Source organism: Ostrea edulis, chromosome 1 (assembly GCF_947568905.1).
Source record: "Ostrea edulis chromosome 1, xbOstEdul1.1, whole genome shotgun sequence".
NCBI classification, from domain to species: domain Eukaryota; kingdom Metazoa; phylum Mollusca; class Bivalvia; order Ostreida; family Ostreidae; genus Ostrea; species Ostrea edulis.
This window is the reverse complement of record NC_079164.1, coordinates 83,269,431-83,294,985: the sequence shown is the minus strand read 5'-3', so window position 1 is coordinate 83,294,985 and position 25,555 is coordinate 83,269,431. Positions and strand designations below refer to the sequence as shown.

The 25,555-nt window shown below is 34.9% G+C and overlaps 3 protein-coding genes across 5 annotated transcripts in view; 1 reads left to right on the top strand and 2 right to left on the bottom strand.

Moving 5' to 3' along the window:
• The window catches only part of LOC125678267 (nuclear factor of activated T-cells 5-like), a 51,183-nt gene extending 42,220 nt beyond the window's left edge, over nt 1–8,963 (top strand). For 2 of the 3 annotated variants that reach the window (XM_056163427.1, XM_048916584.2), the window contains exons 13-15: nt 948–1,374; nt 2,408–2,647; nt 6,031–8,963. In XM_056163427.1, coding sequence (XP_056019402.1) covers nt 948–1,374; nt 2,408–2,647; nt 6,031–6,089 — 726 coding nt within the window. In that variant the 3' untranslated portion in view covers nt 6,090–8,963. The remainder of the gene's footprint in view (nt 1–947; nt 1,375–2,407; nt 2,648–6,030) is intronic. The other variant, XM_048916592.2, reaches the window with a different exon arrangement.
• Nucleotides 8,964–12,325: 3,362 nt separating this feature from the next.
• On the bottom strand, nt 12,326–15,008 carry LOC125678285 (neuronal acetylcholine receptor subunit alpha-10-like). Its single transcript, XM_048916615.2, has one exon. The coding sequence runs from the start codon at nt 14,939–14,941 to the stop codon at nt 13,511–13,513; it is 1,431 nt and encodes a 476-aa protein (XP_048772572.1). The 5' UTR covers nt 14,942–15,008; the 3' UTR covers nt 12,326–13,510.
• Nucleotides 15,009–22,766: 7,758 nt separating this feature from the next.
• On the bottom strand, nt 22,767–24,351 carry LOC130054252 (neuronal acetylcholine receptor subunit alpha-10-like). The gene has a single exon (XM_056163414.1). It carries the CDS (start codon nt 24,297–24,299, stop codon nt 22,857–22,859), a length of 1,443 nt encoding a protein of 480 aa, XP_056019389.1. The 5' UTR covers nt 24,300–24,351; the 3' UTR covers nt 22,767–22,856.
• Between the last annotated feature and the right edge of the window lie 1,204 nt (nt 24,352–25,555).

Genomic DNA, 25,555 nt, shown 5'->3' with positions numbered 1-25,555 from the left:
AACCAGACCCACCACAAAAATATTTTTAAAAATGAAAACGGTACAAATCTCGCGAGGTTTTCGGGACAAACATTCTAGTCAATGACGCGGTAATGCCTGTGCGACATTGTATCACAGTAGTTCTGAAGAAACGATGTCGCATCAACAATCAAAGGCATCTATGGCGGGAATGTTGGAAAGATTGGGAGTCCAAACGATGCTATTATCATGAAATGGGTATGGATATGTTTTTCCACGAATCGTTCGTCTTCTAATGGAGCCCGCGCCCGGAGGCCTCTATATCACCATCACACCGACTGATAAATATAACGCATCGGTACCCTCGTATAAATCAACTAAGGTTTGCCTATTTTTATTAGAAAACGGAATACCTATTGGTTTCAAAATATTCCCAAAATCGATGCACTGTAAACTGTAATAATCTACAGAACAGAGTTCGCCGCCATCACGTCCAAAGGGACCCTATTAAACGCGCCTCTAATTTGAAGAGTGTCGTAATGGAAAGTTATGCGCTGCAAAGAGCGACAACTCGAATAGTTCTATGTTACTTTCGATTTCGAAAGCAGCATTTCGAAAGCACGTTTTCAATTTTCCCTCCGACGTTTTGTGACCAACACGACGAGCGACAATAAAAATATTCTGAAAACTCAACACCCACGTAGCACAAAATAAAACAATAGAAACTACCCACTACCCATAATAAATATTTTATTAACAATCCCACCACGGACCAATTAAAATATGAAAAAATACGACCACCCACACAAAAAAATATCATTTGCCGCTCGACCCCCCCATTTGATCATTTCTGGAACAGCCCTAATGCAGAAGCTGATGAACGAGAAGCCTGTAGATGTCTGTATAAATAGAACTCACTCAGATCAATTGTGTTTGAAAAGATAAAATCTTTTTGAATGTGAGAACATTATTTTTAATTTTTATCTCAGGAAAAATGGAACCAGCCGGAGATCCATGAGCAACCACACACTCCTGCACCTGAGACAACCCCTCAGTACTCGCAAAACAGTTACCAAGCATCATCCAGCATTGCCCAACTTCTGGCTACACATTTAGCCTCTCTACAGTCAAACAGAGCCAGTTTCACAACCAATTTTCAGACCACACCGTCTTTCCAGAACCAAAATAACTTTAGTCAGAATGGACAACAAAACTTTACTCCCAGTCAAGGAGTAGGTTTAGGAGGTCTTACAAATACTGGAATTGATACATCTGTCACACAAACTCTGCTGAGAAATATGAATATCCCTCTACATAATATTACATCGGTGAATGCAGATGCAGCTCCTGATATCAAAGTTCAGATGTCGACTCCACAACAACAGCTTTTGAACAGCAATCCTGTAACGACACAGAGTAAGGCAATTTTGAATGCTATTTTTAGGTCACCTGAGTGACTTAGGTGACTGACCTATTGGTCTGTGTCGCTGTCTTCTCTGCATTAACAATTGAACATTTTCAACTTCTTGGTAACAACCATTCCAGCTCTTTTCAGATTTGGTATGAAGCTTTTTTGGGACAAGGGGAACATGAATTGTAAATTTCAGGAACCTGCACCCCGGGGCCTTAGGGATAGGGCAAAAACGGCCAAAAGTTAACCAATTAAAAAAAATCTTTTTTAGGATATATAAAATCAGGCCCCCTGCGTGCCACATGGCTAATTTTATTGCTGTTTTTAAAAAAAATGAAAATCTTAATATGGCGTGTTATTGCAGGAAAATTTCATTTTAGATTCTAATTTTAGAATTTTTGATATACATGTACTAAGTCTCAGAAGCGTTTAAAAGGCAAGACTGATAAATGCTAAACCTTTGTGGTACGTTGATCTAGGTTACATGTTGTCAAGATGGCGGCAAACGTTTCTCGGGTGTCTCTTCAGATATGTCCATGGGCTGGTTCTACAGCTGTTCTTGCATTGAATATCGTCATCAGTTTTTTGGATGCGTATAGAATATCAAAATTTTACTCAGCAATAACAGAGAGTATCTATTGAATCTCTGTCAGTACTACTGTGAACTCTAACCAGATGACATCACTGGAGTGCCAAGGATATCATCGTTATTAATTTAACTTATATTTTTTATAAAGTTGTTAATTAGTATGGGCACTTTTGGGAGTGTATTTTAAGAACACATCTTGCTTTATACTGCTGAATGAATATTAGAATTGAGCTTAGATATGCAGAACTGAAGAATTACTAGAATTTCATCATGGAGTTGGTGTATGCTCAAGTGACTGATATGTAGGCCTCTTGTGTTTACTATAACATTTATGAGGAGAGACTTCTCTTTTACATTTTAAACTCAAACCTTTGATAATTTTCCTGCATAAAGAGCTTGATGTGCATAAAAAGTACATACAGTTTTAAAAGTTGAAGCTGTAATTTCAGATATAAATGGACATCTGCAACAACAACCACAGCAACAAGCACAGCCTCAGCAACAACAAACTGTGCCCCAGATAATAATCTGCAACCCACCAGCAGCAGCTGCTCAGCCTCTGGCTCAACCCCAGCACTCTGCGACTAATAATTTTGTGCCAAACCCTGCCCCAGCACAGTCCCCAAGTATTGTTATCCTTGGAGGTCAAGGTGGCAATCCCTCCACACAGGGTAATAATCAACTAGAAGGTAGAGTTTAGTTTTGTTTTTGAGCTGTGCACTGAATTAGTCATCGCCTTTGCACCTTACCAGTGATCTCAGTTGGTAATGTATAGATTTATTTTGAACTGAACATAGTGTTTTTTATTCTTTGATTGTTTAAATTATTTTGTGGGTAGGGGTATACAGAATACCTCCAGTTTAAAAAGCAATTGAATGGAGGTGGCGTCATCCTCCTCTTTGTCGGCGTTTATCCTTCATGTTTTGGCCTATTGTTACAGCGCAGTTGCTTTTCATTGTGGACTGCTTGTAACTTTAATCATATTTGATAGTTTGCTGACTGGATCTGAGAATTTTTCTTTAAAAAAGGGGCTAGCACATCTGTATTTGGAAGTGATAAGTAAAAATGATTTGTTGTATTTTGAAAGTTTGTGCATGACTTGTTGAGATCTCTGGAACCGCATTAGCTAAACGTAGGCCTAGTATCAAACAGAGTCTGTCCTATTCGAAATCCCTCGATGTTTTTAAAACTTCGATTGAGGCCGCCCTTTTATTTCACCCCAACTGACTATCCCAAATGCACATTTAGATACAAACACACTCTTTCAGACTAATGACATCAATCCTCCATCAGAAGTCTTTATTTCAGTTCCCCACATGGATTGAGAATTCAAAGACACCCTTTTTCTCTGTGTTACATTTTGTAGGTCACAATTGCCATGGTGTGTGGCAGACTGTTATTGTCAATCTTTTAAAATTGACTGTTCATCTGAAATGCATACATACTGTAAATAATAAATGCCATTTTAAAAAAACTACATTGAGCTATAAAGTGGTTCATTGCATGATAAAATTTACTGTGAAGCCTTTGGGCTTAACAGGATTTGATCATGTGACCACCCCATTTGATAGCCCAGTGAAGGTTTTGGAATCTACATGTATACTATTACAGAAATAAATTCAGTGATTTTCCACTGAAATGGTAGCATTTATAACTCATCTGAGCCAAAGGCTCAAGTGAGTTTTTCTGATCCAAATTTGTCCGATGTCGTCGGCGTCATAAACTTTTCACATTTTTATCTTCTTCTCAAGAACCACTGGGCCAATTATAACCAAAGTTGGCCAAAAGCATCCTTGGGTGAAGGGCTTTCAAGTTTGTTCAAATAAAGGGCCATGCCCCCTTCAAAGGGGAGATAATCACAAAAATGCAAAAATAGTGTGAGGTCATTTAAAAATCTTCTTCTCAAGAACCAATGAGCCAGAAGAGCTGAAATTTATATGAAAGCTTCCTGACATAGTACAGATTCAAATTTGTTCAAATCATGGCCCCCGGGGGTAAATTGGGGCCACAATAGGGGATCAAAGTTTTACATAGAAATATATAGGGAAAATCTTCTTCTCAAGAACCAATGAGCCAGAAGAGCTGAAATTTATATGAAAGCCTCCTGACATAGTGCAGATTCAAGTTTGTTCAAATCATGGCCCCCAGGGGTAAATTGGGGCCACAATAGGGGATCAAAGTTTTACAAAGAAATATATAGGGAAAATCTTTAAAAATCTTCTTCTCAAGAACCAATGAGCCAGAAGAGCTGAGATTTACATGAAGCTTCCTGACATAGTGTAGATTCAAGTTTGTAAAAATCATGGCCTCCAGGGGTAGGTTGGGGCCACAATACGGACTAAGGTTTTACATACAAATATATATGGAAAGTCTTTAGATATGGGCCAAAGTAACTCAGGTGAACGATGTGGCCCTTGGGCCTCTTGTTTTAATTCCCTGAGTGACCAGTATATTACATATTATGTGACAACATCCATTATAGAATCATAAGTTTAAATAACAAATCCGGTCTTGGTAGTATAGTGGTAGAGTGTTCACCTGTGACTGGAAGATCGTGAGTTTGAGTCTCTATCGTGTATCAAACTTGTAAAAGACATAAACATAGGTAGTGATTGCTCCTTCGCCAAGGAACACTAAGCATAGGTCTAAATTTGTGGTACTTCACCTACAAGTGGTGACATCTCAGTATGAGTGAAATATACACAAAGGGTTGAAAATAAAGGAATAATTATTAATTATAAGAAATATTTTTGAACAATCTTCTGAAAAGCAAGTCCACAATTTGTCAAATATGAAGGTATCCTAATGCAGTGTACATGTAGACCATGACCCTTATTTTGCACATAAGAATATATTTGAATCACAATTTATTTATATGGTTTGTACAAACCATGAAAAGTGCTTAAAGTTTGACTGACCTTGAAAATGCAGAAACAGCACAAAGACTTTGAAAATGCTTAGATTTGTATTTTAAGTTAATTCTTATCCTGATTGTGTTTTGCAATATAAACAAAAATTTCATGTTCATTCTCCTTTACATGCACCACCGATATTTCTTTATATAAGTCAATGTTCATAAATGTCTGACAGATACTTTAATATACTGTTGTTTTTGTGAAGCATTTCTGTTACTTAATATTTTGTTAATGGGGGAAGTACAGATCGCCACAGAACCTGTGGTAGGAAAGGACATAAATTTTGTTTCCTATGCATGAAGCATTTATTTAACTAGCCCATCAAATATATTTACGCACAGTTTTTCTTCTAGAAAACATTGATTACAGGCATGGACAAACTTTATATTTGAGGCATAGATATGTATCTTTCTAGTGCATATGAAGATTGATCAATTTTGTTTGTTGAAAGCTGTGCTCTGTATTTTATTAAATAAAAACATTCACAAGAATTAATATTTTCCCTAAATTTAAGTTAGATTGCGAAATTGGGACACTTTTGATACTATTTATACTTCGAAGAACTGTATAATTATCAGAGACAAATTGTGTGAAACTGTACATGAAACATGATCTCTTATATAACATTAAGATATAATCTTTCTTAAAAGCTTTAAAATTTTGTCTCAGAAAGGAAGTTATCATACAAAGTCCTTTCATTTTTACTTGTAAGAGAAATAGGTATGCAAATCACAATTCAAAAGATCTTGGAAATCTTTAATATCACATCTAACAATAGTTTCCTTAACACTGATGAAGACCTTTGAAATATATGTGACATCTGAGAATACCATTGCAAGATTATTTTCCTGCTTGGAAATATGATTCTTTTGTTTCAAAGAACACTCCTCAGATTTAACCTCTCGAATGCTACTTCTTTCATGCTTAGTAAATAAGCACAATACGTAACTTATGATTTTGAGTCTGTAAACTGGATTTTATTACCCTTTATGTAATTTGATGATTTTATTGACCATATTTAACAAATACTCTTCTTTGTTATTGTTTAAGGTTTAGATGACAACTTCAATACAAAATAACTTTATGATTTGAGAATTTACTGTAGTCTTGATAAATAATAACCAAATTGATGCATGTATGTTATTATTTCCTTTCAGTTGAAAACATCCTACGAACCGTTTTAGACAGTCTGCGATCTCAAGGGGGCACGACTTAACACCCGAGTGTCCATGGTTACAGAACAAAGACTGACTTTTCAGTATTTATTTAACAAGTTGTTTGTGATATGATTTTTGTGTTTGCGTATTGTCCCCATTCATGATTTTGTCATTACATGTCATATTACAAACTGTTTGAGCCAAGCAATGTTTATGATTTATAAACCCCCTCCACAGTAGTAGTGTTTATTTCTTTTATATGAAGTATTGAAAATGTATCTGCTATTTATAGAGCCACTGAATTTAATTAAAACAGTAAAACTGGAATAAAATCAGATTTCTAGGCACTTCAGGTGATTAAATAAGTAATAAACTAATTATATACCTTTACAGAAATTGACTCAAAAGAGCCTAGATTGCAGGTGGAGTTTGATTTTAATCTGACCATAATGTATGGTTGTTAAGTAAATGAAGAGGTTGTCAACAAAGAAACAATTAATTTTATAAGGAAAGGTACAGATTTGTAAAAACTAGAATTAATTCACATCATTAAAAATAACTTTGACATTTTAAAATGCATATAACATAGTTGTACAAAATATGTCTTCTTAGACATTAATGTAATCTACATGTAGATAATTTTGTTTTAAGTTTTGAGTAGGAGGTGGAGTATACTGTGTCATGATATGGCAGCTGGAACTATTATAAATGTTTCCTTTGTAAATAATTTTGTATTGTCAGTAACGAACATTTCTTTTGTGGATGCATATTTGTTTCTGAGAAGGAAGTTTTAGAATTGGTTGAAATGTAGTAGTTGTCAAAATATCATTTGAGTTTTAGATACATACACATAAAAATGTATATATACTTCATTCATGAAATTGTTGAACTTTATATTCATTAATGTAACTATTGACTACAAATTGAAAACAAAAGACTGAGAAACAAATTTATAAAGAATAGGTACAGTGTGTTCAACATTTTTACCACTATTTACTTTGACATCAATATTGTTTGTACACAAAGTCTTTAGGCAAGAAACTGCATGAGGAAGAGACATTTGTGTAGGTTGATAAATTTATTTTGATTGACAGTATTTTGTAATAGTCGATATGGTTTTGGTACTGTAATGCGGAAATAGATTTCTGATTTATTGCTTTATTTCTTGAATTCCCAGCATACAATTTACATGAAATCTAACAGACTTCTGATTGTTGATGCATTTAGTTTTCTATTCTTATTGAAATCTACTCAGCAAGTTTGTCTATTTCAATTTTTAAGACTTGAGTTGTACTCGCTCGTAAATCAAACATTTGAAAAATAAATCAATTATAGAGTTTTTATAGTCGATTTGACACAAAGGATAATTTTTATAGGTATACTATGTACTTTGTGTAATAGTTTCTGTTCAGTCAACTCATTGTGATATTACCGTTTTTATAGCAAATATCAAATAGAACATTAAGATACATGGATTGGTGCTGTGTTTATTTTTACCGGTTTTGGGGGGGGAAGGGAGGATAAAGGAAAGTTATTTTCATATTTACCGGTCAATATGGTATCATAGATGTACATATCCTCTGAGATTATATATTAATAGTGTGTGTCGAGTGGTTACTTCATTTCGCATTATAGAGTTGAATCAGCATGGTCATTACATACACGTGTATTCCTGCTTACGCCTTCGGTGTGTCATGGTTGGTAGCACATTGTTTTTGTAATCTGTTGAAATGAAGGAAAAAGAATTGCCCAGTGATTGAAAATTTCATGACCTTTGATGCATAATATGGGAAGTTTATAAACAGTTTTTGGCTTCAAGAACAAGATTGCAACACTCTTGCTTGTATTGTCAAAAACCCAGATCTGTCCAAAGTTGATGAAAAATATAAATTGGAAGAAAAACATGTTAAATTCTTGTGATGTGAACTAAGAATATTGAAATTTATGCCACTAAGAATTTTTGTGAAATAAGTAAATTTTGATTTGTTTTTAGAAAATTTGCTACATTCATTTTGAAATCCTTCGGAAGCACAGTATCTCTCTTATCATGCATGACACTTTTAATACAGGGACACTTACTTGGGCAGGTAATTTGGGGTATACAAGATGTTGTTAGCAAGCAAGATTCACCCAGAAGACTTGATTTGAAGATGTAGATTTTACATACAGTGTACAAAGTTAAGGGGTTACTGTAATTTGTACATAGCAATTAAAGTTTAGTATCTGTAAATTTTGGGGAACTATGAATCTCGAGCCATGGTCTGCCTATTGCTTGCACAGCAGAAAATATCATTTATTTAGAGTTAGCGAAACCCTTGTAGATACTAGATTCACATTTTCAGCTATACGTATGTATTTGTAAAATCCAATCACATGCATTGTGTATTGTATTCGTTACTAATATAAGAATGCTACAATAATTCTTGTCCAAAAGCTTTAGTCTGTCATTTCATTCCTCATTGCGGTATATTTAGTGTTGGCCCCGATGTTGGAGGTCAACTGGTTTGTTATATATACATTGGTTTTTTTATGTTCTCAGCTTGTTATAGTTTTAATTGTTATATTTTAATCAGTTACTATGAAATCCGACGGAACAATGTTACAAAACTTCATTACAAGCATGTAATGTATTTTATCCATTAACAGAAATATATTCCATTAAAAGTATTAACAAGGTTCCCTTATTTTTTTTTTTTTATTATTTCTAGTTGAAAAATAAAGTTGTAAGCTCATACAATTGAATTTTCACATGCTTTTTTGAATTTTTTTCTTGGCACCTAAATGTACTGACTTGTTACCAAAGTTAATGAATTGGGAACTTTTTTTTTTAAAACAGTATGCTGCTTCCCCTAAACAACTTTGTTATTGTAAGGAGTTTTACCTTTGTTTATTAAATGTCACATTGAGTATTAAAAAAAAAACATAAATGAAAATGTGTTTGTGGTTGTTACTCTTCAATTGTTTTTTGACTGAACACTGAACAGGTCATTATTGTGACAACAAGACTAATGATCCCAGTTGTACATGTATAATGGCATTATTTTAAAATTGCTGCGTTGCATTTAATATGGCTCATATAGGTGAAATTAATTTGGGAACTTTTTTTTTTTTTTTTTTGCTTTGGAAATGCTAAAAATTTCATTTAACCTTATAAATTTAGGGTAAGTGAAGTTACATGTATATACTTTACTGTCTGTCACTCAGGAATTTATACTTCCTGGAAAATTTTCAGGGGGGCTCGGAATCATCAGTTTTTAACTCTGGTGCGTTAACAAATGAACATTTTTAACTTCTTGATAAATACCAGTCCAATTCTTTTTAAATTCGATATGAAGTATGTTTGGGACAAGGGGAACATAATTTGTAAATTTCGAGACTCCAGTACCCCATGGGGCAGAAAGGGCGGGGCAAAAATCAACCAATTTTCAAAAATCTCCTAGAGAACCGCACACGTAATAAAAACTAAATGCATAGTGATGTAGAGCAGGAAGGCCTCTACCAAAATTGTAAATTTCATGATCCCCGGGATAAGGGTTCTGACCCCAGGGTGGGGAACTTAAAAAAACCTATTGATATTAAATTGAAACTAGATAGATATTAAGAAAGAACAGGTAGTCTTTTACCAAAATTGTTAATTTGATGATCCCAGGGGTAGGGGTTTTGGTATCGGGGTGGGACCAAAATACTCAAGTTATTAAATGTGTGAACAATGGACATTTTTAATTTCTTGATCTAATTCTTTTCAAATTTGGTATGAAGCATCTTTGGAACAGGGGTGACATAAATTGTTTATTTCATGATTCCTGGGGCACTAAATGCAGTGATGTAGAGCATGAGAAGGCCTCTACCAAAATTGTAAATTTCATGATACCCGGGGTAGGGGTTCTGGCCCCAGGGCGGGGCCAAACTTACTATATAGTGTCTAAGTCGTTAAAACGGGTAGTGACAGTTCCATCGCCAAACGCTTGGCATCAGGTGTGAATGTCACGGGTCCTCGGAGATGACCTTAAAAACGGTAAAGGAACTCGCTGCTCAATGGCCGAGCATAGGCCTAAATTTGAAGCCCTTCACCGGTCTTGGTGACGTCTCCATATGAGTGAAAAATTCTTGAGTGAGACGTTAAGCAAGATACAATCAATCAATCTGTGTTATTGATACTAAATTGAAACTGAATGGATATTTAAAAAGAGCAGATAGTCTTACCGAAATTGTAAATTTGATGATCCCCAGAGTAGAGGTTCTGACCCCAGGGTGAAGCTAAACTTTGTATATATATGGCACGCCAAATTCACAAAAATTATCTAAACATACTTTCACAGTTGATAAACTAGGTTTATCGACTGTAAACTATAGTTTAAGAACTGTAAACTATAGTTAACGATTCGTTAACTATAGTTTTCATCCGTAAAACTATATTTAACGGTTGTAAACTATAGTTTACAAATGCTAATCCAAGTTTGTCTGTCTTTAAATAAACGTTAACAATAGATTTTGCTGATAAATACAGATTCACATTTGTAAACTATAATTTACATTCGTTAACTAGTTCACAATTGTTAATCCTAGTTTCACAAATTGTGATACTATATTTATCAGATAAACTTGATAATAGTTTAGACTTGTAAACCATAGTTTACAATCGTGAAACCGTATTTATCAGATAAACTATGTTTTGCAATCGCTAATGATTGTTTTCATTGTTAATTATAGTTTACGCTTGTGAAACATGGATTATCTGTTAACTATGGTTTACAGATGTGAAATATAGATTAACGTCGTTAACTATAGTTTACGGTCCGTAAACTATAGTTTACAGTCGATAAACCTAGTTTATCAACTGTGAAACTATGTTTAGCTCATTTTTGTGAATTTGGCGTGCCATATATATAGTATTTATGTTTAAGTTTGCTGATACTGTATAAAATCTAAATACATATTTAGGAATATTGGAAAAGGACGTACAAAAAATGATGAATTTCATAACCCAGGGTTTTGACTCTAGGATGGGTCCAAATTAGTCATCATATAATATTTTATTGTTAATACACCTATATTATGTAAAGCCTTTTATCAGTATGCACTTTCGACGACAGTGAGGTTTTAAGAACACATCTGGTTTCATACTGTTGCTGAACATTAGAATTTATTTGTCAATCAGTGTTATTGATACTAAATTGAAACTGAATGGATATTTAAAAAGAGCAGATAGTCTTACCGAAATTGTAAATTTGATGATCCCCAGAGTAGAGGTTCTGACCCCAGGGTGAAGCCAAACTTTGTATAGATATGGCACGCCAAATTCACAAAAATGAGCTAAACATAGTTTCACAGTTGATAAATTGTAAACTATAGCTAACGATTCGTTAACTATAGTTTTCATCCGTAAAACTATATTTAACGGTTGTAAACTATAGTTTTCAAATGCTAATCCAAGTTTGTCCGTCTTTAAATAAACGTTAACAATAGATTTTGCTGATAAATACAGATTCATATTTGTAAACTACAATTTACATTCGTTAACTATAGTTCACAATTGTTAATCCTAGTTTCACAAATTGTGATACTATATTTATCAGATAAACTTAATAATAGTTTAGACTTGTAAACCGTAGTTTACAATCGTGAAACCGTATTTATCAGATAAACTATGTTTTGCAGTCGCTAATGATTGTTTTCATTGTTAATTATAGTTTACGCTTGTGAAACATAGATTATCTGTTAACTATGGTTCACAGATGTGAAATATAGATTAACGTCGTTAACTATAGTTTACGGTCCGTAAACTATAGTTTACAGTCGATAAACCTAGTTTATCAACTGTGAAACTATGTTTAGCTCATTTTTTGTGAATTTGGCGTGCCATATATATAGTATTTATGTTTAAGTTTGCTGATATTGTATAAAATCTAAATGCATACTTAGGAATATTGGAAAAGGACGTACAAAAAATGATGAATTTCATAACCCAGGGTTTTGACTCTAGGATGGGTCCAAATCAGTCATCATATGATGTTTTATTGTTAATACACCTATTATATTATGTAAAGCCTTTTATCAGTATGCACTTTTGAGGACAGTGAGGTTTTAAGAACACATCTTGTTTCATACTGTTGCTGAACATTAGAATTTAGCTTAGATATTCATAACAGACATTTTTTCCTAGATTTCATAGCCCTTGGAAGTAGTGATAGTACTCAGGTGACCGACAAGGCCTGTGGGTCTGTTGTTGTTTCTGTAAATCCTAAAATATCAAGATTGGGTATGAATCAATTGGAGGAATTCATTGTAATTTAATTTGCTCTTCATACTACAAACATTCAAAGCTAAATATTTACACTACAAAACATTCAAAGCTAAATATTTACACTACGAACATTCAAAGCTAAAATATGCATCGTCATAATGGCTGATTTCCTTTTTAAAACACGAATAAAAATATAAATTAGCAGCAATAGTTACATATTCCTTACAGAAATTGTATAACTTAGTGATGCATTTCAGAATCGGACACCTTAGCATGTCAACCTATTGCGGGTTTGAGGCCAGCAGGATTTTAATTTTTTTTTCTCTCGGATTACTTTCTATTAAAAAGCATTTTTTAAATTTGAAAGGTTTCATTTTCAAAATTATGTATATTATTGTGCACATCCTCCATGTTTGTTCTTTGTCCTTAATTAAAACTGTGATATTTACAGGGTTCGTACGGACCATGAAAAGTGTTTCAATTTTTCCCAGTGTTTGAAAAGTGTTCGCAATTACATTAACAGTACAAAGTCTCGGGGAAAATGCTTAAATTTGTAATTCTTGGATTCTTTTTAAATGGTGCTTGAATCTTGATCCAACAAAAATCCTTGATGATCCTGTGGTAAAAATGAATCATCGCTAGTTTGATATGAGGACTCGCACGAATAAATGAAAAAATTGAAAGGTTGAGTTAGAACTGATCATTTTTCTGCGACGTATATTATAGTTTCTGTACACGGAAAATTATTCAAACTGAAAATAAATAAATAAAATGGGGTTAAATGAGAATAAGAATTAAAAGAATCCAGTTAATATCTTGTGTCAGCTTTCTGTTTTAACATTTACATATCGTTCAAAGGTGCTTGGGTAGTACTTGAAATTGCTGTAATTATAAGTGCTTTGAATCATCTTCAGCCTTACGAACCATGGTATAAATCTATACATCTCTCTTAAAAACCACAAGGATGCAGTTTGTTAAATTAGCATGCAAATATCCTCATGTGATACAGACATGAGTTTGTTCAAACCATGACCTTGGAGCCCGAGTGGGGCAACAACATGATTATCTGTAGACGAGCACTGCAGACCATGGGTCTTTCGTTATTCTTGTCACAGATGGTAAAGAAGGAAAACAAAACAACCAGAATTTATACTAAGACTCTCTGTCATTGTAATTTATCTCATACACACATTGACCCTGTATTGAAATTTCCATGAACTCTACTATTTAACACATTTATGGTTCATCATTCTGACTAAGCACAATGAGAAAGGCAGTAGTGTTGATGATTGTGACAAAGATGTAGAAAACAGTAAAGAACCGGTCCAGCGTGTAGGCCAACAGTTCCCACTCATTCATCTTGTTAGCTTCAGAGTATACAGACTTATCAGTTTCCATGAAGGTCGCTCTGGTTTGGTTTCGTAGTTGAACGTCGCCCAGTTCTTTCTCCCAATCATCATAGATGGCGTTCTGAACTCCCATTAAAACTGTTGGTTTGATACTCTTCCTGTTCTTTTTGAATTTGTCTGTTGGAATCACACTCCTTCTCACAGCATTCTCCCGAACCGTGTCTTGTTGACTGTTTGCTTGAGATTTAACAGGTATTAGTGTGTGTGGTTTTATGAACATAAGGCGGCCGAGTCCCTGAACGAAAAATTTCCTCACCCATTCTGGCATCTGCTTGCCACTGAGATCATGGTAAAACAGATAAAGAACTATGGCAGACATGACACACGACAAGCACGTCAACAGAAGGGTGATGGTGAAGTAGATTCCAATCGTTGGGAAGAATTCGGAGGAGGATGGAAGCGTGTCCTGAATTAACAGCAGAAACACGGTTACAGCCAAAAGAATGTTCATATGGAATGCGATCTTCTCACCAGAGATGGATGGCAAAACAAAACCAGCAATAGATAATATGGTGAGGGCAAAGAAAGGCAGAATCATCGTGATTATGTAGAAAGTGGCTTTGCGTTTGATCACCAGTTTATAGGAAATGCTAGAGAATGGTTCATCACAGCAATTGTACAATTCAGTAATCTTGGTTGCCTTTAGACTTACCACAACCCATTCTTGGTTGATGACGAAGGAAGAGAGATCCCCAGTGTCAGATTTACTGAACATATCTATTTCTCTGTTTGTATGCATCCAGGGAGCAAAGGTTATTGTGCACATTTGATGATCAAATGGAAACTTGGCGATGTTCATTCCGCATGTCATGTGCACTGTTGTTTGGAACTGATAATACACTTCTCCAAGATTTGTTATCAAGGTATCTGGCATATTTGCAATCTCGTTGATACCCTCGAGCAAAGTCACATCTGGGATCCATATTTTGTCGTATGGAACTACCATTTTAGAAATTCCACCGAAGTCTGAAGTATTCCACGTGAGATTGCAGTCTTCCCACTTGAGGCGAACCCAAATTTTCAGTTTGATGGTTTCCTGTTTCTCTGACAAGTCTACTATTTCTCGAAGTCCTACATCGATTGTTACGTTCAATGCCTTTTCGCTACAATGAGGCCGGATTGCTGATGTGTAATTACCTTCAAGCAAACTTTTGTATAATGATGCCAGAAAATAGCCGTTATTATCGCTTGATACAACGGATCCCAGAGCTACTGGAAAGAGTAAACCAAAAGTGCTCATTAGACATTTCCACCACATTGTTCTTGGAGAGAATTGAGTTGGTATGTAACTAAATAAGGAAGATGGATGAATTATAAAGACCAACTTGTTTCCTGCATCACACCCGTTAAACTAGGGGGCATTTCTTATGTCCTGTTCAGAAAGTTAAAAAAAAAAACACCCGTGTATTTGTATTTCATGCATTGTGCTTATTTACTGAACATGAAGAATAAACCAAGTTCTAAGGTAAAATGAGAGGAATGTTATTTAACACGAAGTCTTATATTCCAACCAGGAAAATGTTTTTCTCGAAGTACGCATATATTTCAAAGTTACTCATCACTATGAACTTATTTTCGAGTTTGAAAAGTAAAGTTTTTCCACATCACTTGATTGTGACTTGCATACCTATTTCTCTTAGAAGTAAACATGAAAGGACTTTGTATGATAACAGCCTTTCCGGGATCCACAGAAAATTCAAAATTTTAAAGTTAAAATTAAAGTTAAACGCTAATCTTTTATTATAAAAACGATTATGTTCAATACAGTATAGGTGTAACTTATGGAGATTGTTTGCTCCTAGCAAGACTTTCACCTGAAGTCCAAAGGGTGGTCACATCACCAAATGTAACACGAAAGGAGAAAATACACGACTGGACCAGGAATCGAACCGGGCCCCCTGCAATACTAGTCAGATGATTTACACAGTTAATATAGCCCAATCCACTACATTCCCCCTCCTTAGTTAAATTGTCATCTTTCCTGTTTCAATTCCTCAGTAAAATCTCAAAAAGAAGAACGTGTATAGTAAGGTTTCCAAGTTGGGATTACTCAAAAATGTAATGTCAGGATTCGTTGTAGAATCCTATGTAGACTTTAACACAATGCTGGTTCTGTAGGGCGGTCTTTAACACAATGCTGGTTCTGTAGGGCGGTCTTTAACACAATGCTGGTTCTGTAGGGCGGTCTTTAACACAATGCTGGTTCTGTAGGGCGGTCTTTAACACAATGCTGGTTCTGTAGGGCGGTCTTTAACACAATGCGGGTTCTGTAGGGCGGTCTTGAAGGCGTCTGCAGTCACAATTTCATTTATCCACTGAATTATAGTGTTCGCAAAACTCCAATGTTTATACAGCAGTGCTTTACCCTGGTACCATTTTGTCTTCAGTGTTATTGCACATATCAATTTTCTGTAATGTTGGTGCTTACTTCATCTTTGAATTTCGTAGATCTGACTGTTCTTTTTGGTTTGTGAAAGATAATTAACTTCTGAAAACTCTACAGTCAGACTTCAGCAGTCTCTGAAAAGTTTTGTTTTCTGGTTCATTTTTTCAATAGCTTTACACAACAATTTATACTTCCCAAAGTTTTTTTTTGTTGGTGCAATAAACCCTTGCTGTTTCACTTTTCAGTGATGTTTCAACTTAGCATGTATATGAAGAAGAAAAAAAATTCAACGAATAAATATTTAGCTTGTCTATATTTATATGGGAATATAACACAATCAAAAGATGGAGTAATTTGTATAATCAGCAAAGCTAGACATTTATTAATCATCATTCATTTTGATTATCTAGGTCAAATGAATCCTTTTCCTGGCTGTCCTGTCAAGGCCATAATTAAAAAGGAGTTTGTTTGCTATCGCGCGACCGACCCATTTTTAACCCCCCGACTGGAAAGTTTTTAATGACATAATTTCGGCCAAGTTTTTTTTCCCCACTCGATTTTCCGACTTCCGTTATTCTTTCAAGTTCCTATCCGCGTTTGGTTCATCTTCACAAGTCAAGGGTTATTGATTCGTTACCTCGCACCATGCTCGCATCAGTCGCCATTCAAAACACGGGTTTGGGACAGGGGATGACGCAATAACCTAAAATTAAATCATCCAATGAGATTCCTCGTTTAAGATGCAAGTTTGGAAAGAGCAAAAAATTGTCTTCGTGGGGTACTTTTCTTAACATCAAGAACATTATGTGTTGTTTTTATTTTGTAACGAGGTAACTAATCAATAGCCCTTGACTTGTGAAGATGCGTTTTGTTTTTAGTTTTGTTCTTTGCGGCGTTTTGTAAATCGCCGCAATTTTAAGCGCTGAAATGATCGATTCGGCACATGGCATACTGGTAGAATTTTAATTATCCAACGAGGCATCATTCGATGATTATGGACACAAACAACAACTGTGTCCGATGAAAATGTAAATGGGTACCCCGAATATTCGGAAATGCCCTTAATTTACCGAAATGCCCCCAGGAATATTAGTTTTCGAAATACCACCTAAAAGTATCGAAATTCCCCTCTAATTATATACATTAATGCATATTAAGCTTATATATCTTAATCTTTTATGATCAAAAGCTTTTAAATTTGTGATTGTAAATTTAGGGAATTCAATTGTGTTCATTTCTCGCATTTACGATGTTTCAAAGAAAGATAACTCTAGCAAAATTTATACATAACATTTTTATTTTCCAATCAAGGGCCCTCAAGGGGCAGCATGAGATTTTCCCCCCTATATACAATATTTGTTTGAATTGAAAAATATATATGAATGTTGATTTAATTCAACTTAAGCAATGTATATATATAATGATTAGGAAATAATGGTTGAACACATTCTTCTAAATGAAAGAAAAATTACATGAGTTACCTTCCTTAGATTAACACAAATTCTAACAAAACAAGACCCCTTTTTTATTAAAATTTTTTTGTTATTTTTTCTTCAGAGACGATATTTTACACATTGAATCAATCCCTAATCTTTCAATTTAACTTTAAACAATTGATTCAAAGGGGAATTTCGTTAGTTCTAATGGGCATTTTGGAAATTCGAGGTACTGCAGAGCACGGATTTAATGTGTCAGAAATCGTTTGTCCAACATCATTGAACATGAAATTGTGTTGAGTTTATACGAATAATGTTTTAGTTCAACAGCAATGCTACCAAGTTTCAGTTGCATAATACATGCATGTTACATTGGCCATTGAAAGTAAAATCATGACAACCAAGACTAGACAAATTTGAAAAAACAATGGACATATTCAAGACATGGAAAAACAAACACCCACAAAACAAGTAACATATCAGAATAACAAAATGATATATGAGCCATACACAGACTACTCCTGTCCATGAAGTTAAAACTGCACTTTTTAGAGAGGTTTCTGACAGTTCTGCAAGTAATTCACTGTTATAGGGTTAATTCATCAAAAGAACACAAAATATAAAAACAGACTTTTGATATTCAATATATTTTCAGCAAAAAAAAAAAAAAAAAAAAAAAAAAATCCCTACCGACCGACCCAGTATTTTTTATGACCCTCGGGCTATGGCAAACCAACATTTTTTTTAAGTGTGGCCCAAAGTCAAGTTTGTTTTTCCATACTTGGCGATTCAGTGGATTGATCCTATCCAATCCTGTAGACTCTAGGTCTCGTTTTATTATCTCATCCCATGTCAGCTTTGGTCTACCTCGAGCTCGATATCCTGTGACATTCAATGTACAAACCTGTGATAGCCGACCCGTACTGCGCTCAACATCGCCAAGCCATCTCAGCCTACATGTCTGGATAACATCAGTAATGTTTCTGATGTAAAGCTGAGCAATAAGAGACTCAAAGGTGACGTTCACTTCAGGATTGACAAGGCAGATAAATCTTATCGTGGCTTTGTCGTTGCATAGTAGTTTCCTTAGAGTGGCAGCTGTTAATGGCCAGGTTTCAGAACCATATACATGTAGCAACACATTCCTTAAATAATCATACTTGTCCTATATCCAAATTTAAATTTCATTTTATTTGATGCTCTATGTTCTCAAATATATAACATGATAAGAAATAAAATGACAGTATTGTCTATCAACTTCATAGTAATGATGTCCATAAAAACAAGAAATCGTAAATCTTTCATCAAATGATATGTTTAAGAAAGTAAATTCCACATTATATAAAATAGAGATGCACAACATTCAAAACACCAGTTGGTAATGAGAGAAATAAATATCTAGGTAACAATATCTAATTCATTGAAAAAATGCTGTAGTAAAATTATCAACAACCACACATTAAGAAAAGACCATTGAAAGAAAAAAGTCTTTATCTGAATACATGTACATGCACTTTGAATTCTGATAAAAAGCTGTCAGAATTTTTGAAACTTCATGAATTTCCAGAATAAGATATATTCCACACAGAGAATACCACATAGTGGTGAAGAAGACTACTTTTTGTATCCCTACAAAAGGATGTTACATTCAATAGATGATCTTGTTGATGACAGACAAAGAAAACAGTGACAGTACAGCAATACATAAATTAAATCTACAGTTCGATGGATTCACAATCCTGACAGCATTTGTTGTTGTTTTAAGCATATAATTGAAAATATTACAGCTGAGTATTGCACTCCCGTTTTCCCCGGTAAAATCTACACCTCACAGGTCTTTCAGATACATAGTATATATTTCACATCAAAATGAAAATGTTCAGCTGCTAAGTGTTGTTCTACACATGTCAATTTCAATTTACAAGTAACATTAACATGTCTATCATAAAATGGTTTTACAACCTCCAAAATATGTATTTTCTTTGTATTTAAAATGTTACTACATGTACATGTATTCAAATTGAGTTCTCATATTAATCACCAGCAAATCACTCCCCAGTTTAGAATGAAATGTAACAAGGAAATCTGACAAGTTTTCCATAATATGTACAAGTAAAATTAACAATGTGCAAATACAGACACTGCATGCATAGATTTCATCATGGTCAATGTGCTATATAATATCAAATGTTTATAATCACTGTATTGAAATGTCGTCCTTAAACTTGATCTCATACAAATACACATGCATACAAAATGAGCACCATTTAAATTTTTGTTGTTGTTTGTCTGAACCATCCCAAGGTTTGAATTTCTGCATGATTACAAAGCACTAAATGCATAGTGATGTAGAGCAGGAAGGCCTCTACCAAAATTATAAATTTCATGATCCCCGGGAAAAGGGTTCTGACCCCAGGGTGGGGCACTTAAAAAACCTATTGATACTAAATTGAAACTAGACAGATATTAAGAAAGAACAGGTAGTCTCTTACTAAAATTGTAAATTCGATGATCCCAGGGGTAGGGGTTTTGGTATCAGGGTGGGACCAAAATACTCAAGTTATTAGATGTGTGAACAATGGACATTTTTAATTTCTTCTTGATCCATATTCTTTTCAAATTTGGTATGAAGCATCTTTGGAACAGGGGTGACATAAATTGTTTATTTCATGATTCCTGGGGCACTAAATGCAGTGATGTAGAGCATGAGAAGGCCTCTATTAAAATTGTAAACTTCATGATACCCGGGGTAGGGGTTCTGGCCCAGGGCGGGGCCAAACTTATTATATAATGTCTAAGTCGTTAAAACAGGAAGTGACAGTTCCATCGCCAAACGCTTGGCATCAGGTGTGAATGTCACGGGTCCTCGGAGATGACCTTAAAAACGGTAAAGGAACTCACTGCTCAATGGCCGAGCATAGGCCTAAATTTGAAGCCCTTCACCGGTCTTGGTGACGTCTCCATATGAGTGAAAAATTCTTGAGTGAGACGTTAAGCAAGATACAATCAATCAATCAATCAGTGTTATTGATACTAAATTGATTCTGAATGGATATTTAAAAAGAGCAGATAGTCTTACCGAAATTGTAAATTTGATGATCCCCAGAGTAGAGGTTCTGACCCCAGGGTGGAGCCAAACTTTGTATAGATATGGCACGTCAAATTCACAAAAATGAGCTAAACATAGTTTCACAGTTGATAAATTGTAAACTATAGCTAACGATTCGTTGACTATAGTTTTCATCCGTAAAACTATATTTAACGGTTGTAAACTATAGTTTTCAAATGCTAATCCAAGTTTGTCCGTCTTTAAATAAACGTTAACAATAGATTTTGCTGATAAATACAGATTCATATTTGTAAACTATAATTTACATTCGTTAACTATAGTTCACAATTGTTAATCCTAGTTTCACAAATTGTGATACTATATTTATCAGATAAACTTAATAATAGTTTAGACTTGTAAACCGTAGTTTACAATCGTGAAACCGTATTTATCATATAAACTATGTTTTGCAGTCGCTAAGGATTGTTTTCATTGTTAATTATAGTTTACGCTTGTGAAACATAGACTATCTGTTAACTATGGTTCAAAGATGTGAAATATAGATTAACGTCGTTAACTATAGTTTACAGTTCTTAAATTATAGTTTACAATCGATAAACCTAGTTTATCAACTGTGAAACTATGTTTAGCTCATTTTTGTGAATTTGGCATGCCATATTTATAGTATTTATGTTTAAGTTTGCTGATACTGTATAAAATCTAAATGAATACTTAGGAATATTGGAAAAGGACGTACAAAAAATGATGAATTTCATAACCCAGGGTTTTGACTCTAGGATGGGTCCAAATTAGTCATCATATAATGTTTTATTGTTAATACACCTATTATATTATGTAAAGCCTTTTATCAGTATGCACTTTTGAGGACAGTGAGGTTTTAAGCACATATCTTGTTTTATACTGTTGCTGAACATTATAATTTAGCTTAGATATTCAGAATAGGATCCCCCCCCCCCCTAGATTTCATAGCTCTTGGAAGTAGTCATAGTACTCAGGTGACCGACAAGGCCTGTGGGTCTCTTGTTGTTTCTGTAAATCCTAAAATATCAAGATTGGATATGAATCAATTGGAGGAATTCATTGTAATTTTAATTTGCTCTTCATACTACAAACATTCAAAGCTAAATATTTACACTACAAAACATTCAAAGCTAAATATTTACACTACGAACATTCAAGCTAAAATATGCATCGTCATAATGGCTGACTTCTTTTTTTAAAACACGAATAAAAATATAAATTAGCAGCAATAATTACATATTCCTTACAGAAATTGTATAGCTTAGTGATGCGTTTCAGAATCGGACACCTTAGCAAGTCAACCTATTGCGGGTTTGAGGCCAGCAGGATTTTAATTTTTTTTCTCGGATCACTTTCTATTAAAAAAGCATTTTTTAACTAAATGAAATAGATTTGAAAGGTTTCATTTTCAAAATTATGTATATTATTGTGCATATCCTCCATGTTTGTTCTTTGTCCTTAATTAAAACTGTGATATTTACAGGGTTCGTACGGATCATGAAAAGTGTTTCAATTGCAGTGTTTGAAAAGTGCTCGCAATTACATTAACAGTACAAAGTCTCGGGGAAAATGCTTAAATTTGTAATTCTTGGATTCTTTTTAAATGGTGCTTGAATCTTGATCCAACAAAAATCCTTGATGATCCTGTGGTAAAAATGAATCATCGCTAGTTTGATATGAGGACTCGCACGAATAAATGAAAAAATTGAAAGGTTGAGTTAGAACTGATCATTTTTCTGCGACGTATATTATAGTTTCTGTACACGGAAAATTATTCAAACTGAAAATAAATAAATAAAATGGGGTTAAATGAGAATAAGAATTAAAAGAATCCAGTTAATATCTTGTGTCAGCTTTCTGTTTTAACATTTACATATCGTTCAAAGGTGCTTGGGTAGTACTTGAAATTGCTGTAATTATAAGTGCTTTAAATAATCTTCAGCCTTATGAACCATGTTATAAATCTATACATCTCTCTTAAAAACCACAAGGATGCAGTTTGTTAAATTAGCATGCAAATATCCTCATGTGATACAGACATGAGTTTGTTCAAACCATGACTTGGAGCCCGAGTGGGGCAACATGATTATCTGTAGACGAGCACTGCGGATCATGGGTCTTTCGTTATTCTTGTCACAGATGGTAAAGAAGGAAAACAAAACAACCAGAATTTATACTAAGACTCTCTGTCATTGTAATTTATCTCATACACACATTGACCCTGTATTGAAATTTCCATGAACTCTACTATTTAACACATTTATGGTTCATCATTCTGACTAAGCACAATGAGAAAGGCAGTAGTGTTGATGATTGTGACAAAGATGTAGAAAACAGTAAAGAACCGGTCCAGCGTGTAGGCCAACAGTTCCCACTCATTCATCTTGTTAGCTTCAGAGTATACAGACTTATCAGTTTCCATGAAGGTCGCTCTGGTTTTGTTTCGTAGTTCGTCGCCCAGTTCTTCCTCCCAATCACCATAGATGGCGTTCTGAACTCCCATTAAAACTGTTGGTTTTATACTCTTCCTGTTCTTTTTGAATTTGTCTGTTGGAATCACACTCCTTCTCACAGCATTCTCCTGAACTGTGTCTTGTTGACTGTTTGCTTGAGATTTAACAGGTATTAGTGTGTGTGGTTTTATGAACATAAGGCGGCCGAGTCCCTGAACGAAAAATTTCCTCACCCATTCTGGCATCTGCTTGCCACTGAGATCATGGTAAAACAGATAAAGAACTATGGCAGACATGACACACGACAAGCACGTCAACAGGAGGGTGATGGTGAAGTAGATTCCAATTTTGGGGAAGAATTCGGAGGAGGATGGAAGCGTGTCCTGAATCAACAGCAGAAACACGGTTACAGCCAAAAGAATGTTCATATGGAATGCGATCTTCTCACCAGAGATGGATGGCAAAACAAAACCAGCAACAGATAATATGGTGAGGGCAAAGAAAGGCAGAATCATCGTGATTATGTAGAAAGTGGCTTTGCGTTTGATTACCAGTTTATAGGAAATGCTAGAAAATGGTTCATCACAGCAATTGTACAATTCAGTAATCTTGGTTGCCTTTAGACTTACCACAACCCATTCTTGGTTGATGACGAAGGAAGAGAGATCCCCAGTGTCAGATTTACTGAACATATCTATTTCTCTGTTTGTATGTATCCAGGGAGCAAAGGTTATTGTGCACATTTGATGATCAAATGGAAACTTGGCGATGTTCATTCCGCATGTCATGTGCACTGTTGTTGGGAACTGATAATACACTTCTCCAAGATTTGTTATCAAGGACCTATATTGTTTCATATCTGGCATATTTGCAATCTCGTTGATACCCTCGAACAAAGTCACATCTGGGATCCATATTTTGTCGTATGGAACTACCATTTTAGAAATTCCACCGAAGTCTGAAGTATTCCACGTGAGATTGCAGTCTTCCCACTTGAGTCGAACCCAAATTTTTAGTTTGATGGTTTCGTGTTTCTCTGACAAGTCTACTATTTCTCGAAGTCCTACATCAATTGTTACGTTCACTGCCTTTTCGCTACAATGAGGCCGGATTGCTGATGTGTAGTTGCCTTCAAACACTCTTTTATATAATGATGCCAGAAAATAGCCGTTATTATCGCTTGATACAACGGATCCCAGAGCTACTGGAAAGAGTAAACCAAAAGTGCTCATTAGACATTTCCACCACATTGTTCTTGGGGAGAATGAAGTTGGTATGTAACTAAATAAGGAAGATGGAAGAATTATAAAGACCAACTTGTTTCCTGCTTTACACCTGTTAAACTAAGGGGTATTTCCTGTTCAGCAAGTTTAAAAAAACCTCTGTGTATTTGTATTTCATGCATTGTGCTTATTTACTGAACACAAAGGATAAACCAAGTTCTTAGGTAAAATGAGAGGAATGTTATTTAACATGAAGTCATATTCCAACCAGGAAAATGTTTTTCTCGAAGTACGCATATATTTCAAAGTTACTATGAACTTATTTTTGAGTTTGAAAAGTAAAGTTTTTCTACATCACTTGATTGTGACTTGCATACCTATTTCTCTTAGAAGTAAATATGAAAGGACTTTGTATGATAACAGCCTTTCCGGGATCCACAGAAAATTCAAAATTTTAAAGTTAAAATTAAAGTTAAACGCTGATCTTTTATTATAAAAACGATTATGTTCAATACAGTATAGGTGTAACTTATGGAGATTGTTTGCTCCTAGCAAGACTTTCACCTGAAGTCCAAAGGGTGGTCACATCACCAAATGTAACACGAAAGGAGAAAATACACGACTGGACCAGGAATCGAACCGGACCCCCTGCTATACTAGTCAGATGATTTACACAGTTAATATAGCCCAATCCACTACATTCCCCCTCCTTAGTTAAATTGTCATCTTTCCTGTTTCAATTCCTCAGTAAAATCTCAAAAAGAACGTGTATAGTAAGGTTTCCAAGTTGGGATTACTCAAAAATGTAATGTCAGGATTCGTTGTAGAATCCTATGTAGACTTTAACACAATGCTGGTTCTGTAGGGCGGTCTTTAACACAATGCTGGTTCTGTAGGGCGGTCTTTAACACAATGCGGGTTCTGTAGGGCGGTCTTTAACACAACGCGGGTTCTGTAGGGCGGTCTTTAACACAATGCTGGTTCTGTAGGGCGGTCTTTAACACAATGCGGGTTCTGTAGGGCGGTCTTGAAGGCGTCTGCAGTCACAATTTCATTTATCCACTGAATTATAGTGTTCGCAAAACTCCAATGTTTATACAGCAGTGCTTTACCCTGGTACCATTTTGTCTTCAGTGTTATTGCACATATCAATTTTCTGTAATGTTGGTGCTTACTTCATCTTTGAATTTCGTAGATCTGACTGTTCTTTCTGGTTTAATTAACTTCCGAAAACTCTACAATCAGACTTCAGCAGTCTCTGAAAAGTTTTGTTTTCTGGTTCA